At 35.3% G+C, this 19,993-nt stretch overlaps 1 protein-coding gene across 2 annotated transcripts in view; it reads left to right on the forward strand.

Moving 5' to 3' along the window:
- Positions 1–19,993, forward strand: part of DSC3 (desmocollin 3) — a 48,218-nt gene that overhangs the window by 15,872 nt on the left and 12,353 nt on the right. For both annotated transcript variants that reach the window (XM_023207498.1, XM_023207499.1), the window contains exons 5-12: positions 1,521–1,676; positions 2,940–3,084; positions 4,932–5,098; positions 8,653–8,787; positions 9,203–9,388; positions 18,222–18,478; positions 18,587–18,729; positions 19,734–19,958. In XM_023207498.1, the coding sequence (XP_023063266.1) occupies positions 1,521–1,676; positions 2,940–3,084; positions 4,932–5,098; positions 8,653–8,787; positions 9,203–9,388; positions 18,222–18,478; positions 18,587–18,729; positions 19,734–19,958 (1,414 nt within the window). The remainder of the gene's footprint in view (positions 1–1,520; positions 1,677–2,939; positions 3,085–4,931; positions 5,099–8,652; positions 8,788–9,202; positions 9,389–18,221; positions 18,479–18,586; positions 18,730–19,733; positions 19,959–19,993) is intronic.

The following is a 19,993-nucleotide window of genomic DNA, read 5'->3' on the forward strand; positions in this document are numbered from 1 at the left end:
AAAGAAAGAAAGAAAGAAAGAAAGAAAGAAAGAAAGAAAGAAAGAAAGAAAGAAAAAGAAATGTAAACTGTGATGCCAGCAAAAATAACAGAAGCAGCAAAAATGAGTCACCTGCCTACCTCACTTTTGGCTTTCTAATCTTGTTCAAGCACATCTGACCATCCATGTTTAAATCCATAACTCTGGTTTCAAGAGATTCTGCAAAATTTGGGGATTTTGGTTTATTTTTGTTTGAACATTTTTAGCATCTGCACTATGAGAAGGCACTGTAGTAGGAAAATGAAACAGATATTGAGCTTCAATTTAGCCTATATGTCTATTCTTCTCATAGTTATTTGATTTCTGTATTGTACATTATTGGCATAGGTACATTTTACTGAGATCCCAAATAATAGTGGCTTAAGCAAGACAGAAGTTCATTCCTTTCTTGTAAAAGTGTGATCTGGTAAAAAGGCTCTAATTTGAGAAAACAACAGGACCCAGGTTTTTTTACTTTTTAGCTTGGCTGTCCCTGCATGTTCCAGATGACTCACCTCTGTGTCCAACAGGGAGAAGACACTCTCTCACCTTCTAGAGCACACCTGGATTTTGCACATATCATTTTTGTTTGTATTCCCTTGACCCGACCTTTGCATGTGGCTCTAACTAATTGCAAGGGTGACTGAGAAATCCTTTCTTCTGGGCAACCCTGTGATCACTACAAATTCAAATACTAAGGAAGATGGGAAGGACAGATATTAAGAGATACTAGCACCCTCTGACATAGCGTCCTTAACTTCCATCTTTATACCACACATCCAACCCATCAGCAAATTCTGATGGCTGTACCTTTAAATTAAGTCCAGAATCTAACCACTTCTCACCACCCCTATGGCTATCATGTTAGTCTAACTAACTACAGTCTCTTCCCTGGGTTTTTGCAGTAACTTCCTCAGTGGTCTACCTGCTTTTTCCCTTACGCATCCAACCACATCTAGTCATGCTTGACAAAACAGCAGGTATTACCTTTAAGGATATAAATCAGATGATGTTACTCTTGTCTAAATTCTCCAGTGGTTTTCCATTTTACTCCAAGGATAAGCCAGCATCCTCGAATTCTCCAATGTGATGTGGCCCCTATTACCTCACTACCTCTTTATCTGCTACTTATTTTTTCCATGCTCTTTCTATTCCAATCACAGTGACTTTCTTGCTACTCCTTGAACATGCTAGGCAAAACCCAGGCCTGTTCCCTTTCACTTCCTATTTTCTCTTCCAGAAAGATCCTTCCCTGTTTATCTTCATAGCTTATTCTTTTAATTTTTGTCAGTTTTCTTCCTAAGGTACATTCCAATTGGGATTCCCTTCTTCATATGAGAATCCCTGTTTGCCTTACCCTTGCCAACAATGGTTATTATTGTTCTTTTCTACTTTTTCTATTGAAATTATCTCTTTAAAATGAAAAGATAAATCAGCTGCATTTTTAAAAATTGTAACTGAATTTAGTTTTAATTGTTTTCATACTTTTTTTCCACTTTTAGGTTGAATCTGATGCAGCGCAGAACTATACTGTCTTCTACTCAATAAGTGGACGTGGAGTTGATCAAGAACCTTTAAATTTGTTTTATATAGAAAGAGACACTGGAAATCTATTTTGCACTCAGCCTGTGGATCGTGAAGAATATGATGTTTTTGATGTAGGACTTTTATCGATATGCCTGACTTTAAATTATTAAACTATGTTTCTTCTGATGCTTGCTCCAGCTACTCTTTCCTGTCTCCTTGCACTCCCTTCTTAGAGGGTATCTTAGAATCAAGGGGAAATAGAATGTGCAACATTTTGGAATACTTGGTCAGCTCTTTGTCTCAACTGCTGTTAGGTAAGCCTGAAATGAAGCAAAGAGGTTCAATACTGGAACATAAATTTCAATGTATTTAGATGTAAATGTCAGTAAGTTTCCTAACAGTTGGTTTTGCTTATGAGATAATCTCTCTCTCTTTCTCACTGGTTACTGGCACCTTTTCCTCACTTCAAGGCATGTCTACAGTTGATTGGAAGAATCCTCTTTCTATACTGCTCTTACTTCCATTTTTGTCTTTCTTCCACACAGATGATTATTTGATCACATCTGAGAACTACATAAGAAAGTGAAAGTGGGAGACCAAACTCAAATAAGGGTTAATAAGCCAGTATTCTGATATAGATGAGCTTATAGTCAATGGGAAATAACTCAGATAATGTTCAGTATAATATGGTATATGCTGGGATGTCATGTGTCATTCCTGTGATTCTGATGGAATGATTATTAGAAAGAGAGATTCTGTTCCTACAAAAAGAGAGAAGAGATGCTGTGTAAACAAACATGACTGATGTCCCCCACGTGACATGCTTTGCATTTGCTTAGAAAATTTCAATTCAGTGTTGTCATCACATGTTGAATAGAAATATATTCTATTTGACATTACATTGCCTTTAATCAGCAATGGGGAAATGAGTACATGTATTTCATCAGAAAACTTCTTACAAATATGTGGTCTATTAGGTAAAATAATAACAGCTCGGTAGTTACAAATTGGGCATTGCTGCTTTATTTAGATAATGTAGTAGGAATTTTTCCCATTGCAGTGAGTTTAATTGTTCTCTCCAGCATAATTTTCTGATTATAGAGAGAATTTATATTCACATTTAATTCCTCAGTCTAATGGACAGAGTCAGCCCCGACTTCACTGTACTCTGACCTCAGTTTTATTTGCAGTAGCCATTTCCACCACATACTGGATGATCTTTGCAGTAGAGTGTTTCTCCATTTGGTGCTTTGATAATTAAAAACATAGTGAATACAAAAACTTCAAAGTAGTTTATTATTGAAAAGATTTGCAAAGTAGGTAGTAGAGAAAGCATCTTATTCTGTCTTGCCAGAATCTGATATTAATGGAACTTTCTTCTTGCTGTTTTGCAGTTGATTGCTTATGCGTCAACTGCAGATGGATATTCAGCAGATCTGCCTCTCCCACTACCCATCAGAGTAGAGGATGAAAATGACAACCACCCTGTTTTCACAGAAGCAATTTATACTTTTGAAGTTTCAGAAAGTAGTAGACTTGGTAAGTCTGCTTTTAAGAATAAAAAGAATCATTTTAAACATGTCTGTATATATTTTAAAAGACATTGAGCTTTTTATACTCAAGGCCAGATCAGCCTGAGATAACGTTGAACTAGTATCTACTTACCAGAAAACACTTAATCCCATCACTTTCAATCAATATGTGCCTTACCCAGATAGTACAGAAGTTTTTGTCATTGTCAATATGATACTAATTAACTGTAAAGGCAGCTAACAGTCATTCGAGCTTTATATGATACTTAGTTTATATATTTTATTTCATTTCCTCATTATGTGAGTTTTTCATTATTCTTAACTCCAAGAGAGGACATGCAGGGTGGAATGAACAATAAAACTAAAATCTGTATGGTTTTTTTGGGGGGAGGGCTTTTATTTAGGAAAGTGTTAAATGGTTTCCACTGAGGGTACAATTATTTTTATGTTCTTATTCATATTCTCTTCTTTTAAAACTACTACCTCACTACTTCCAATTGAGAATGAATACCAGAATAACTTCAGAGAAACTTACATCAAATGTTCTCCATTCTAAACACTTGCTCTTACCTGTGGAAAACTGAAGTATTTTGGTTTACCTGGCCCTTAAAATGTGGCACTTATGATGGTTTCTGAGACTTGTAATATGGAGAATAACTACTCATAATAAAGTTAAAAGAAGGAGGATTCAGTCATAAAGGATGACTTTGCCAATTTGCTTTTTAAAGTTTCCAGTAGTTGCTTAGATCTTCACTGCAATATTGTATCTGCTTTTTCCCTCCATGTTTTCCTTTGTTAACTTGATGTCATAGATGTTAACTTCTATGGTACAGTTTAAAAATTTTTTAAAAATTATTGGTTTGGAGTTTAGGAAACCTAGTTTTGTTTCTTTTTAAATAAATTTATTGTGTATACACTATTGTGTATAGTGAAGGTTTACAACATGATGCTATGGAATACGCACAGATAATAAAATGGCCACTATAGCATAGAAAACATAGTTTTTGATGTAGGATCTGTTACTAACTCACTGTGGAAACTCATGGAAGTCCCTCTGAGTTTTCTTACGTGTGAAAGGAGCTCATTACATTAGATGACCTATAATGTTTTTAGCCTCACAATTCTATGATATTACATTGACATTATATTGCCTTTAATTAATTAGCAATGGGGTATGCTTTCCCTTTTTCAAAAAGGGGTAATTGGTTTCAGGCTTTCTTGAGGATTCTGTTCTCTTCCATAGTAACAGAGAAAAATAAAGGACACTTTGATGCGCAGCTTAACCCAAGGTACTTTAAGCACATTTTTTCAGTAGGTTCAGATCAGTTGAGGCTGTGATACTAAATTGGTTTATTAGAACAAATCAAATCAGGGAGTAGCAAAAAGATTATGGAAAGGAGAGGCTGGACTACTAAAGGTCAATCGATCATCTATATTATTACTGCATACCCCTAATCAGTCTTGATTTAGCTATCAATCAAAAGTCCAATTTTTTAAAGATCTGATTATTAAGGACACATGGTTTATTCCTCCAGCTGGGTTTGTTATTGAAATATGTGCAAATATGTATTTAAATTATTTTTGATTGCTATTTAACTAATTTCTTTAGTAATTGATGATCAAATGTGTTAAACTGTGAGCAAAACAAAAGTATACCTTCATTTTCAGCATCAGAGTGTTTTGTGTGATAAATTTGAAGTTATCTTCATCAGTCCTATCTAAAGATGACATAATACTCTGGTAATAAATACATTTTAAATTAGGTTTCCACCATCATTGTTAGCATTTTAAGAATTTTGAAAGTATATTTAGCAATTCTGAAAATTAAAGGCTCTTTTATTTTTTAATGTGTAGGTACTACAGTGGGGGTGGTTTGTGCCACAGACAGAGATGAACCGGACACAATGCATACGCGCCTGAAATACAGCATTTTGCAGCAGACACCAAGATCGCCTGGGCTGTTTTCTGTGCATCCCAGCACAGGTGTAATCACCACAGTCTCTCACTATTTGGACAGAGAGGTAGCTCACACACTCCGTAGAATTTCATTTCGCTGAGGATTAAGCTTCCCTCCCCCATTTATTATAACTTGCTCTCCTGTGGATTAATAGTTTAATTTTATTTTAGGCATAAGACAGTAAGAATTCCTAACTTTTTTCTGTTTTTTAAAAAATATTATTTCTATTTCCTTATGTTAGAGTAGCCATAAGGACTAGAAATGCAGATCAATTGGCATTTAGAAGGGATAAGAAAAGAAAAAATTTCATTACAAATTTTTTTTTCTTATGTGTGGCTAGTTGGTTCCAATTCAGCAAAGGTCTCAATTTTCTTATAGGACAATCAGTTTTGCTTGTTCTATGAGTGTAGATCATACCCTGATTTCTACTTTAATTATTATAGATATATATATATATTTTTTTAGTGGGAAAAGGATTAGTTGAAATTAAATTGACAGATTATTAAAAATATGTAACACTTTTTTGGATGATAGTAATAGCATATTGTCATGTATCTAGCACTTTATATATTGAACTTCTTAATGCATACTTTTATTTGCCCTTTAGAATATTTTTGTTTGACTAGATAGGTGTTATATCCAATCTATAAAGGAGAAATGTGACAGAAACCTTGATTGACTTGCTCAAGTCAAATTATTGCACTGAATCTTATCTTTAGTTTTTATTGTTCTATTTTGTCAGCAATCATGCATTATTGACTAAGGCAGATGAATCAATTTTATATGCACAAAATAGCTTTATTGGAATAGTTCAATGTTTCTCACTACAACTAGAATACCTTATACAGAAGAGTCAATATCACTGGAAAATATAAGGAAGTAATCAATGGGGTTTGATGACAAAGAAACAGGAAGGGATGGTGGGAATCCCTGAGAAGCAGTACGAATGTTTTAATTATCATTCTTTTTATTTTTTATGGGGCTGGAGCATTTTATGTTATAGATAAAATACATAAGGATAATAATAAGTGGGAAAGTTTTAAGGAGAAAATCCAAATGTGCTTTTGGGAGTATGTAGAGATGATGTGGTAATCAAGTGAATAATTGAAACTTTGCAAGTTAACAGATTTTAGTCATCACATTTTTAAAAAAAATGAAGTTTAGAAAAATTAAATTTAGGGATCTACAACTTGTAAGATACAGTTTTAGGATTAAACCCAGGTCTGCCACTTTCCTGATGAAGAAAAAGTCTACCAGGATTTTGTGGGCAATAACCATGGAGCGTTGAGGGGAACAACATGAGAAGTAAAAATCATGGGAGATTAAAAAAAATGAATTTAGAGGAAGATAATCAGAATATCAGGGATTCTTAAAGCATATGGGAATAGCGTTTTAAGTTGGGAATATTGGTTTCCTTTCTCTGTTTGTATTTTTTTTTTAAAGGGGTCTCGCTCTGTTGCCCAGGCTGAAGTGCAATGGCACAATCATGGTGCACTGCAATCTCTACCTCCTGGGCTCAAACAATCCTCCCACCTCAGCCTCCTGTGTAGCTGAGGTTACAGGACACACCACCATGCTTGGCTTAATTTTTATTGTTTGTGGAGACAGGGTTTTGCCATGCTGCCCACGCTGGCCTAGACTCCTGTGCTCAAGCAATAAGCCTGCCTCAGCCTCCCAAACTGTTGGAATTTACAGGCGTGAGCCATGGCCAGAATATTGATTTTCAGTGTGGAAGGGAGTTCGAAATAAAGACTGAAGGAAGAGATAGAAGGAAACAAAAAATGAAGAAAAATAAAAGAATAAAAACGTGACTAAAGAATGAATAGTAAGATAAAAGAAGAAAGCCACAAAGATGATTGTACCACAAATTAATAACTTCAATTCACTATCACCACACCATCTGCAAAATTTCATTGCCAAATCTAACAGCAACCTTAAGTCCCTGTCTATTGCTGACACTTGTTAAAACTCTCTCTTCCCTTAGATTTCTGGTCTTCCTCCTGCTTCTCTGATCTTTCCTTTTTAGTGGCCTTTGCATAGTCTTCTTATTCCCTCCATGGTAGAAATGCTCTAGGTCCTTATATCCTAGGCTCTTCTCATTTGCAACCTCTCCTGAATTGAATAATCTGATTCCTGCCGTAATTTCAGCCATCATCTACATACCGATGACTTCTGGATAGACATTTCTGGCCATGATCTCTTTGGTACATATGAGGCCATATATCCAGGTGTCTTTTGGACTTTACTCCTTAGATCTCCTTTTGGCACATAAGATTCAACATAGGCAAAACGAAACTCAGTATTTCTACCCCTTTGCCAACCTCAGTAGTGTTTACTTCCTCCGAGAATTGTTCTCCTGAATTTCCTGTATTGTTTGGTGGTGCCCCTGTCCTCCTATCTCTCCAAATGGGACACCTGAAAATCATTCTGGATCCCTTCTTTCTCTCTTGATTTGTATATAGAATTTACTGTTAAGTCCTGCTCCATTTTAACTCCCAAGTAACTTTCCTGCCATCCTTTCTCTTTGTCCTCATTGCTACTGCCTCAGATATGGGATACCTGCCCTATTTATTTATTTATTTGTTTGTTGTTTAGAGAAGAGATCTTGCTCTGTCGCTCAGGCTTTATGCTGTGGCATGATCATAACTCACTGTTACCTCAAACTCCCACTCAAGGGTCCATCCACTTCAGCCTCTCAAGTAGCTTGGGAGTACAGACATACATCACCATGCCCAGCTAAATTTTTATTTTTTTGTAGAGATGAGGTATTGCTATATTGCCCAGGCCTGAGTCAAACTCGTGGCCTCAAGCGATCCTTCTACGTTGGCCTCCCAAAGTGCTGGGATTACAGGCGTGAGCCACTGCGCTGGCCCAAGCCACCTGTTTTAGATGATTGCTGCAGGGGAGTTTCAACTGATTGCTTAGATTTTTCAGCTTACTCCAAATTATGCCAAAACTTCCTTAAGAATATATTTTTTAAACACTCAAATGTTCTGGCCGGGCATGGTGTCTCATGCCTGTAATCCCAGCACTTTGGGAGGCCGAGACGGGTGAATCACGAGGTCAAGAGTTTGAGACCAGCCTGGCCAACATGGTGAAACCCCCGACTCTACAAAAATACAAAAAATTAGCTGGGCGTTGTGATGGGCACCTGTAATCCTAGATACTAGGGAGGCTGAGGCAGGAGAATCATTTGAACTCAGGAGGCGGAGGTTGCCGTGAGCCGAGATCATGCCACTGTACTCCAGCCTGGGTGACAGTGTGAGACTGTCTCAAAACAAAACTAAACTAAACTAAACTAAAATGTTCTTATTTTGTGTTGCCTCTGTGACTTCCAAAAACCTTTTCGCTATTACCTGTTACTTAAAGTATAAGTACTATTAAGTACTATTTCTTAAGTACTATTTACTATTTCTGAGTACGGGTCTTTGTGATTTAATCTCTGCCTGCCTCTTCAGTTTTATCCTTGTCTACCACATTCCTAGAGTCTGTGCAAATATGGAAAGCACAGACACACACAGATGTGTGTGCATGTGAGTGAGTGAGTGCAATTGAGGTTTCACTCATAAATCTAACAAAAATTTTTCAAGACTAGTTAAATATTTGCTTTATTTTCAGGTTGTAGACAAGTACTCATTGATAATGAAAGTACAAGACATGGATGGCCAGTTTTTTGGATTGATAGGCACATCAACTTGTATCATAACAGTAACAGATTCAAATGATAATGCACCCACTTTCAGACAAAATGCTGTAAGTATATAACATCAAAATCTGCCTCTGTCTTATCTGCTGTCATTTTTTATTTAAACTGAATTAATAAAATTAATACCTCATAAAGTATCATACTTTGAAGTATATATATTTTATGAATAAAATTAAAGTTTAAACAAATGATATGTAAATTTATTGTATTTATTCATATTAGTGCTCTTATTATCTCCCTTCTGTTAAAGGACCATAACATCAGTCTTCATTTGTAATGAAACTTCTTTTATTTACCAGATAACCCTTAATGAAACAATAGTGTTTATGATTCATAGTTTTAAAATAATCTATATAAAATTATAATGGAAAATATTTTTGGAATGGAGGAAATTTTATTTTTTTTTGTAAAAGTTGTCTATAAAGTAAAATTTCAATTTTCAATGACTTCTTTCTGTTTCAGTATGAGGCATTTGTAGAGGAAAATGCATTCAATGTGGAAATCTTACGAATACCTGTAGAAGATAAAGATTTAATTAATACTGCCAATTGGAGAGTCAATTTTACCATTTTAAAGGGAAACGAAAACGGACATTTCAAAATCAGCACAGACAAAGAAACTAATGAAGGTGTTCTTTGTGTTGTAAAGGTACAGTAACGTGTAATTGACGACTTAGCAAATTAACAAATTTTAGTTAACTAATAATTTAGTCAACTAGTTTCAGATCATAGACTCTGCAAGTTGGAAGAGAATTTAAAATCTATTTAAACCACTATTCCAATCTCATGCCTGTCTGTCTTCTGTAATTTTATTGCCAATTGCCAGTCACCTAGCTTTTGCTTGAACATTCTCATTTATAAGGATCTCCATAGCTCCATTGGCCACTTATTCCACATTTGAAATGCTTTGGTTCTCAGTTCTTACTTCTACTGTGCCCAGGTTATTTTTCTTATAACTCATGTATTTGGTTCTGATTCTTCCTCTAATGCTATTCAGAACAGGTATAATTCTTTTGAAAAGGCTGCTATGTTCATTTGAGACTTAGCTTCTGTAAGATAAATATTCTCAGTTTCTTAATTCTTACATGATGTGACATACAAGCCCATATTCTTCTCGTTTTCTCTATAATATATGCCTGGTTGTATTTGATCCTTTTAAAGGTGATATTGACAATGAAATTTAGTGTTATCTCAGACAGCAATGAACAAACTTATTTTTTGTTCAATATGTTGTATATTTGGTTGTGCTGGTACATTCTAGGGTCCAGGGTAGGAAGAGGGTAGGAAGGGATCTGTTTGAAAAGGATTATTGGTTTTATACTTCCTGCCCAGAGCAAAAAAAAAAAAAAAAATTAATATTGTCCTGTGGACAAGAATAGGGGTCATTCATTGAGTGAAAGAGGCTTATCTGCCAAAAATAGTATAGTGGCATCTTTGGTACATAAACTCCTCTATTTGCAGTTTTTCCTCCATAACAATTTCCAAGGCTCATATACCAAGACTTGGCAAGTTCTGTCCAGATGTGAAGAGTCAAATATCGACTCTTGACATCAAACCTCCCTATTTCATTTTTCTATAATATGATCTCCTCAAATTTAATACTAAAAACCAAGTACTTAAAAAAACCACTATGCTTTACAGTTGACAGTAATAGGAAAGGAAATAAGAAAATACCACTTATTGCTTTTGTTTTTTATTAGTCCAAATCAATCTAGTCTTTATTTGAATTCTCCAGAAAGCAGAATGCAAGACAAAGACCTGAACATGGGTAGATATTTTCAAGTCAAAGGAATAGTTTAAGATTTGGGAAGGGTGGATGATGCTAACTACAGTAGCTTCTGTCAGATACCCAAGCTCAGACCTTTTGGTATGCTGTCTATCTGCTCCTTGGTCAGAAGGCAGCTCCTCCAGTCTCTCTCAAGGCCGTTACTCAACGGCCATATGGAGAAACTCTATTATTATCATTATTATTTAATATCAGTGGTTTTGTCTTGCTTAGAGGAGATAAAATCTAAATACCATTAGGAATTAAATTTCTATTTGTAAGTTTTTTGACCAATACAACATGAGCTCTAGTAAACTTTTTCAAAAGAATATACTCTAATTTTTAAAAAGGCCTAATCAATGAGTACACGTACTCAATGGTCTTTTGTATGTTTTTTTGTACAAAGAGTTCTGACCATAGAGGTATTAAGAAAATATTTCCAAAGATGATTGGAAATTATAACCTATATCATGGAATATTTCTCATTCCATGTGACTGATACGCATTTGTTTCATTTCTGGGTAGCACTCCAGGATTCTCCAGAATGGGGAGCAGTTAGATAAATAATACTTTGCTTTGTTTCTGGTTCAGATTAACCTAATTTCACATCTGGAGAATATCAAAAATTTCCCTAATACATTTGTATATGTTTGTTTCCATTATTTTAAAACATAAGATAGTTGCCCTTATATTTGATATTACATCTTAATTTCCTGCATCAGGGAAATACTTTTAATATTTTTAGAATTTTAAAAGAAGTTACCATGAATCAAGTTCCTTTTATGTCACAGAAAATACCAGGCACTTTACATAAGTTGTACGTAGTTTTCACATCCCCTATATGACAAGGTGTTATTATCCCTATTTTATTTACATTGACTAAAAAAAAAAAAAGCAAACCCCAAAAACACAATCACCACCTAAGGCTGATGATGGTAAATAACTTCCTCAAAGTCAAGCATATATTAACTGCCCACCCTGGAGTACACACTTGGACTGTTTTGTTCCCAAATTAATTATCTTTCCATTATCGTGTGCCATGCCTCATTAAGCCCACATGGCAGTTTGTATTCAGTATGTCACAGAATCTATTATATCTGTAGCCCCTTATCATGAAATCCAATTATGTTCTCAGATTCATACTTCATATTAAATGCAAATTAACAATAATGGCTAACATTTATTATTTACTAAATGCCAGACACTATGCCAAGTGCTTAACCTGTAGTATCTCATTTAATTGTTTTAAAGGTCAATAGATTATTTATTACATTTATTCAATAATAAAGCCAGTAATTTTAAATTTTTCAGTAAGCAGTTCATTAGTTCAAAGTTCAAAAGAAACAAAATTTCAAGGTTCAAAACAAAGAAAAAGCACGGTGTAAAACGTCTCACTTTTACTTGGTCTGTCAGCCACTCAGCTCTCCTTGGAAGAATTAATACATGCCACCTGTTTCCTGTATATTATTCAAAAGGTATTATCTATACACACAAACATGTTTAGGTAATCTTATCATATTTCTTTTTTAAAAACAAATACATTTTACTTAAATTAGCATATCTCTTGAGTTCATTACATATACATTGGTAATATTTCATGGTATGGTATGAACATATCATATTTTTTTAACCAGTTTCACATCTATGGAAGTTTAGACCACACCCATGGATATTCTGTATTCCTTATTCTGTGCTTTTCTTCATTCAACAACCTTTCTCTCAAGTCATTACATATTGGTATGTAAATAGCTTTGCTGTTTTTTACAGCTATCTATTTTAGACATTACAGTAAAATATCCATCATATGAATATAAAAATTATTTAACTAGTTCATTATAAATGGAAATTTAGACCATATCAATTGAAATTCTAATTTATTTTCATTATTTCAAAATATACTACAATGAATATACTACAATTTGAATGCAGGATAATTTTCTAGAAATGGAATGGCTTAGTCAAGGACATGGCTATTTTTTCTGTGGTGGATTTATTGCCTGATTGTCCTCCCGAGAGGTGGTGCATGTTGACATGCTCACCAGAAATGTACACACACGCCTGTTGTAAAATAATTGCCAGTGATATTTTCAAGTTTTGATATTTATCAGTCAAATAGCAAAAAAAGGTGTTTCAGTGTAGCTGAGCATTCCTTTTATATGAAGACACCATTGAATATATTTTATATCTTCAAGCTCACTAGTCCTGTCTTTTAGCCGCTTTCTGTGTTTTGCTCTTCTCACCTATTAACTATTCATTTATAAGAGTTTTATGGTAGGAAATATTTTTGCAAATATTTTTACCCGTTTTTATTGTTGCGTAAGTTTGCTTGTGTTGGTTTTTGACCTCTAGGATTTGTTTTGTTGGCAGGGTTTGCTTGTTCAAGGTCACGATTTATCAGAGGCTTCTATGGTTATGAGATTTGTGTCATTATGATGGTATTGACATCATGAAAGTATTTTATCTGAAATTCTTCTAATTTATTATTGTTTAAGTATCTATCTATCCAGTTAAATTTTTGATCTGTATGAAATTTATCCTAGAACAAATGTGATATGAATCCAATTTTAGTTTTTCTATCTGTTCCAACACAATTCATGTTTTGACATATTTTCATTGTCATAAAATAAGATACATGTATATTTGAGTTTGTTTTTGACTTTCTCTTTTGTACCATTAATTCATTGTTTATTAATTAGCATCTATATGCTGCTGTCTTATTGCTAGCTATTTAAGAATATCAAATGTATAATATGCATTTTAGTATTTGCAGTGTTCCATGCCATTCTTACCTAGTGATCTTCCTTTGTGGATTTTGTTCTTACGAATATCTTGCTTGTTTGTTCTTCCAGGTGAACTTTCAGATCAGCTCCCAAGTTTAAAAATATTCCTTCTGATGTTTTTACAATTATATTAATTTTGTAGAAAGAGTTGGGAGAATTAGCATTTTTCTCATAAGTCATACCCAAGATCGTAATTTCATTTTTTCAGCTGTTGTGTCTAATATCTGTCTAGGATTTACATCCATATCCACAAAAATGATTTATCCATAGTTTTTCCTTTTGTATAATTGCTATTAAGTTTTACTATCAAGTTTTTGCTTGCTTCATAAAAGTAATTTATTTTCCTTATTTTTTTTCCATGCTCTGAAACAGTGTCCCACAAAACCCCCCAAAAACATTGAATTAAAAGATTTATTTATCCTTCCAAAACAAGCCCGTGTGGTTATTACTCTCATTCTTCTCATTTGCAGATGAGTAGACTGAATCAAAGAGAAATAACATGCTGCAGCCCGTACAGCTAGGATAGGTGATTTGTACCCCACAGTCAGGTGTTGAATGTCCAAACTATCTAGGAGAGAGAACTCTGTTCGTACATCCAAGATACAAATCCAGATCTGTCTGATGCAGAGCTCTTACTCATAATTCCCGGGCTATTCTCCTTCTGGCTTGGTATCCTTGCTTCCCTTATGTCGCCTCTTTTCCATACCTGAGTTACTTAGCTTGATAAAGCCATTACTTCATTTGCACAAGAGGATCTTCTCTTTTTGGAACCTTGATGCATTTCTACTTTTGGGTGTTTCCTTTTTAAATTATATTCTTCTTCTGACATTACTAGCTCCTTTGCTAATCGTACCTTCTCTTTTCCTTTGAGTCATTCATATTATTTGCTAACATTTTGATTAATAAAATTTGCTTTTGCCATGTTATGTTATCCTTTTCATATTTTATCCAAACCCTAAGAAAAGCTGAATTATCACAAGGCTCCTTTGATAGCCATGCTAGTCTTTGAAAGTATCTTATTCTTTTCCTTGGGAAAGAGTTGTGATTGTGTGGTTAAATCATGTCTTTAAGTCCTTTTTTTTTTTTTTTGGAGATGGAGTGTCACTCTGTCTCCCAGGCTGGAATGCAGTAGTGTGATCTTGGCTCACTGCAACCTCCGCCTCTCCACCTCCCAGGTTCAAGCAATTCTCCTGTCTCAGCCTCCCGAGCAGCTGGGACTACAGGCGCACACCTCCATGCCCGGCTAATTTTTTGTATTTTAGTAGAGATGGGGTTTCACCGCGTTGTCCAGGCTGGTCTTGAACTCCTGAGCTCCGGCAATCTGCTCGCCTTGGCCTCCCAAAGTGCTAGGATTACAGGCGTGAGCCACTGCACCTGGCGTCTTTAAGTACTTTTTAATCTCAGTGAGTCACCTTTTATTTGAAAATCAAACCCTATATAATCAGGGTGTTCAAAACCCATCTTTCTGTCATGTAGGCTATGTACCTAATGATGAGTAACCTTTTGCATACTGATTAAGGAATGACATCACTATGTTGTTAACTTGAAAGGAATCTTCCTCTTCCAATGCCCTGGTTCTTCCTTGCTAGTGAGAATTGTATTCAGGGAAAGAGTGCACCTTATTCATTCCTTTATGCCTCAAAGAATTAAGTAATCAATAGGCCAAACCAAGAATTGCTCTGGTATACTTCTTTTAGCTGAATAAAGCTTGCAAACATTTTCTTGTTAGTTAGCGTCTCTTTTTATCACATTACATTGACTATTAACAAAAACATACATCATTTACTCCCTTCATTTGCCTCTGCGACAGCTTGAGAGATTACTCAGAATTTAGTGTAAAGCACTTATTTTATGCTGTGGTGTTAAATGTCATTCTTACAACAATTTCACAGAAGAGAAAAGTTAAAGAGACTAAATAACTTTCCCAGTGCCACACAGCTAGGATGTAGTGTAGACAGAATTCGAACCTAGCTCTTTGACTCTAAGTATACGCTGTCAAGCACTATGTTAAATTGTTTTCCACAGCTGTGTGATCTTGGAAATTTAGCCTCTGTGTTATCTGTAAAATGGGAACAATACTTCTCTCTGCCTCCCTAATAGCTTTTCAAATATAATATTGAATGTAAAAGCACTTGGTAAACGGTAGGATATTATTATTTTATTTTAAAAAGTTACACTATGTCCTTGAGACTAGTGTTATACTGTTCCATAATGGATAACTTTTCTGTAACCACAAAGCATGAGTGATACGGCCTTTTGCTGAGTTCTGGGTAAACTCATTCCATCTCAGTGGCTTCTGTCCATTTGAGCAGCAGCAGTGATGCATATGGGCTTGAGTGAGGATGATATTATTCTTGGTCATTCTCAACATGGAGAGTCCTCAGCTCCATTTCCACAGCTATACATTTTCTAGGGAGTTGTCTTCTCAGCACAGATGTGGGATATTTTTAAACACTTTTTTTAAATGGCGAAACAAAAACGTACCCTGAAGTGGAAAATAATTTACATGCTCTCCTATTAATTAATGGGATTAACTAATCTCATTAATCTTTGGGATTTCATCTCACCAGATTTTTAATCTTGAAGAGGTTTAAGCTACTAAGACAATATCCATCTTAAGCGTTGAAAAATGGGACAAAGACACTCCAAGGCTTCAGTGAGTGTTTTTGGATTGAATAGTTGCACCTCCTCCAGTGCAGCCTCTGTTCTCTACATTTCCACCCATTTCTCATTGCCAGCAGTTGCTCTTACTCTCCGTGTGATCACACCAGCACATGAAATTTGTGAAACAGTGTTCATCAGCATCAAATGAACAGATATTAATATTTTTTTCCTTGACTCTCCAGTTTCTGGGATACTCAAACAAAATAAAAAAGATTTTACATACATTTGGTAGATTCTAAGATTCAGAAACTTTCTTGACTTTTTAGTGGACTCGTGATATTAGTGTCTTACTCCGTTAATACCTAGGTGTGGAGAAAGATTTAAAATAATTTTATTCACCAGTTTTGATTATGTTCAATGTTTAGCCAGTGATTGTTCTGATAAGCAGAAAGACAAATTGAAGAAAAAGTGCTTCAACTTTATAGTACAGTGTAACATAATGTTTTATGGGTTTAACTTGATTTGTTATCTAAAACTGAATTTAATCAAAGATTGATTTGGAAATCTTTTAGAGACCAGTGAGCCAATTAAGCAGCACACGATAGCATAGGGATTATAGCGTGGGCTAGGGAAATGGGCTCAGGTCAGCCTACCTGGCTTCAAACTCAAGCTCAAATGATTATCTTTTAGCCTTAAAAAAAAAATAAGTTTATCTCCTTTTCCCATTTTCTGCTCTGTAAAAAGAGGATGAGGCCAATAATACTTAGTTCATAATGTCATGAGGATTTAGTGAGTTTATTTTCACTGTTAGAGCAGTGCCTGAGATTCAATGACATTGAAATTAATCACATTGTATTTCCCTTACTCCTCTGTGTATCCACTGTGAAAATTTCATCGGATGAATTATAGACAAAAGCAAAGTATAATTCTCAAATTTTTAAAAATTTAATTTTCATAAAAATAGGTAGTGGGCATGGATGGATAAAGGTTTTAACTTATTTATGAAGGAACTAGAAAAAATACAAGTTTATTCCTAAGAAGAAATGAGACTCTGGATGGATTTTGATGAAAGCAAAAGCAGAAATTAGATGGCTCAGTTAGATGCCTTAGAGGGCAATTAAAACAGATATCTGGGCCCGGGCATGGTGGCTCACACCTGTAATCCCAGCATTTTGGGATGCCAAGGGAGGTAGATCACCTGAGTTCAGGAGTTCGAGACCAGCCTGACTAAGATGGCAGAACCCCATCTCTACTAAAGAAAAAAATACAAAAATTAGCTGAGTATAGTGGCATGTGCCTGTAGTCCCAGCTACATGGGAGGCTGAGGCAGGAGAATTGCTTGAACCAAAGAAGTGGGTTGCAGTGAGCCAAGATTGTGCCACTGCTCTCCAGCCTAGGTAACAAAACAAGGCAAGACTCTGTCTCAAAAATGAAATAAAATGAAATGAAATCAAATAAAAAAACACCCAGACATTGGGGATATCTTTTCTATGAGACAGAAAATGAAATCATTGCACCTTTTGGTTTTGTGAAAGTCAACATCAAACTTTACAAGAGTTATAAAATGCCTGGGCCAAAGTCAGTAGTAACTGATAAGCGAAATAAAGGCACCTTCCCATACTCAGATGACCCTTAGTCCAGCCTGTTAGACAGTGCTCCAAGGAGGGCCATAGGAATACTGTCACCTGTTTGCATTATTTTTTGAATCAGAATCATTTTCCTTAGTAAGAGTGAAATTTTTATATTTAAAATTCAGGAATTTCTTTTGTCCAACTCCATAAAACCACCTGCAGAAGCTTTTGGACCATTCTTGGTAAAGGCTTAGTACAGGATCCACTCTCTTTCTAGCAAGGGATAAAAGTCAATATTAACAAAATGTGAACATAGAATTTATGCAACACTGGTCAGAATGACAAATGTTCACTTGCCATTTGAAATACCAAATGTGGGCCGGGCGCGGTGGCTCAAGCCTGTAATCCCAGCACTTTGGGAGGCCGAGACAGGCGGATCACGAGGTCAGGAGATCGAGACCATCCTGGCTAACCCGGTGAAACCCCGTCTCTACTAAAAATACAAAAAACTAGCCGGGCAAGGTGGTGGGCGCCTGTAGTCCCAGCTACTCGGGAGGCTGAGGCAGGAGAATGGCGTAAACCCGGGAGGCGGAGCTTGCAGTGAGCTGAGATCCGGCCACTGCACTCCAGCCCGGGTGAAAGAGCAAGACTCCGTCTCAAAAAAATAAAAAAAATAAAAAATAAATAAAAAAAAAAAAAAAAGAAAAGAAATACCAAATGTGTTTTACACTGATAATGACATACACGGACTTTATTTTAAAGCCACTGAATTATGAAGAAAACCATCAAGTGAACCTGGAAATTGGAGTAAACAATGAAGCGCCATTTACTAGAGATATACCCAGAGTGACAGCCTTGAACAGAGCCTTGGTTACAGTTCATGTGAGGGATCTGGATGAGGGGCCTGAATGCACCCCTGCAGCCCAATATGTGCGGATTAAAGAAAACTTAGCAGTGGGGTCAAAGATCAATGGCTATAAGGCATATGATCCCGAAACTAGAAATGGCAACGGTTTAAGGTAAAAATAAATCTATAACCACATACTAATAATGTATTTGTAATCATTGAGATAGTAACTTATTTGAAAACATTTTCTAATGCTAAAGATTATTATTTTTTTTAACAGGTACAAAAAATTGCATGATCCTAAAGGTTGGATCACCATTGATGAAATTTCAGGGTCAATCGTAACTTCCAAAATCCTGGATAGGGAGGTCGAAACTCCCAAAAATGAGTTGTATAATATTACAGTCCTGGCAATAGACAAAGGTAAAAAAAGAAGTTTTAATCTGGTATTTTATAAAGGAATTAGAGAATAAAATATAATTATTCTTATGCAGTTTTTTTGGTGGTAAGTGTATGGAATTCTTTGAAATTAAAGACTCTTTCTGTCTCTCTTAATTATCTAACAAGGTGAAACTGTTTGGTGACAAGAAGCCATGTTTTATTTATCTTTATATCCCCAATAGGGCAGGACCTTAAATTATTATATATTTCTGTGCTAGAGGACAAAAATAAAACTGAAATCTAAAACTAGATAAAATGGTCTCATCAGACTTCCACATCTGTTTGTGTCACTTTAAATTGAGCTTTAAGTTGAACTATATGTTCAGCGGAATATTAGGTCAAAGTGATCCTTTTCTTGAATTCTGTTCCTTAAAGTAACTCAGAGTTTTTCAACCTTGTCTTCACATTAAAATAAAAATAATACTCTGTAGATACTTTGTTAGAATAACTGAATCAGAATCTCTGGTTGTGGAGCCTGGGAATCTTATATTTTAAAAAATCTTCCTAGTGGTTTGAATATATCCTGGGATTAGAAATCTTATCTGTGACCACTTTACTGCTCATTAACACCTGGCACCTGGAACCCCCAAAAACAGAGATTGAAATTGAGACATTTATTTTTATTTGGTAGTAATTCTGGTAAAAGATTTATTGGCAGTTGTATCTGGTATTATCAGTAGCAATAGTCATTTCAGACTAGCTGCAGACTCTATTTATCCATCTATGTTCTTATTTATTTACCATTTCCTTTAATAATCACTTTATTTGAAAACAGATATCCTATATAGAATGAACCTGGGAGGCGGAGTTTGCAGTGAGCCGGGATTGTGCCACTGCACTCCAGCCTGGGCAACAGAGCGAGACTCCGTCTCAAAAAAAAAAATATATATATATATAATTGAATTTACTTTGAATTGACCTTTTATTCTTTAAGAAACTATAAAAGAATTTTAAAATAACACTAAACCTTATTCCTCTGTCCTTAGATAATAGGTCATGTACTGGAACACTTGCTGTGGACATTGAAGATGTAAATGATAATCCACCAGAAATACTTCAAGAATATGTAGTCATTTGTAAACCAAAAATGGGGTATACCGACATTTTAGCTGTTGATCCTGATGAACCTGTCCATGGAGCTCCATTTTATTTCAGTTTGCCAAATACTTCTCCAGAAATCAGTAGACTGTGGAGCCTCACCAAAGTTAATGGTATTTAATAAAAAATAATGATTTATAAACTCTGA

Source organism: Piliocolobus tephrosceles, chromosome 18 (genome assembly GCF_002776525.5).
Source record: "Piliocolobus tephrosceles isolate RC106 chromosome 18, ASM277652v3, whole genome shotgun sequence".
NCBI classification, from domain to species: domain Eukaryota; kingdom Metazoa; phylum Chordata; class Mammalia; order Primates; family Cercopithecidae; genus Piliocolobus; species Piliocolobus tephrosceles.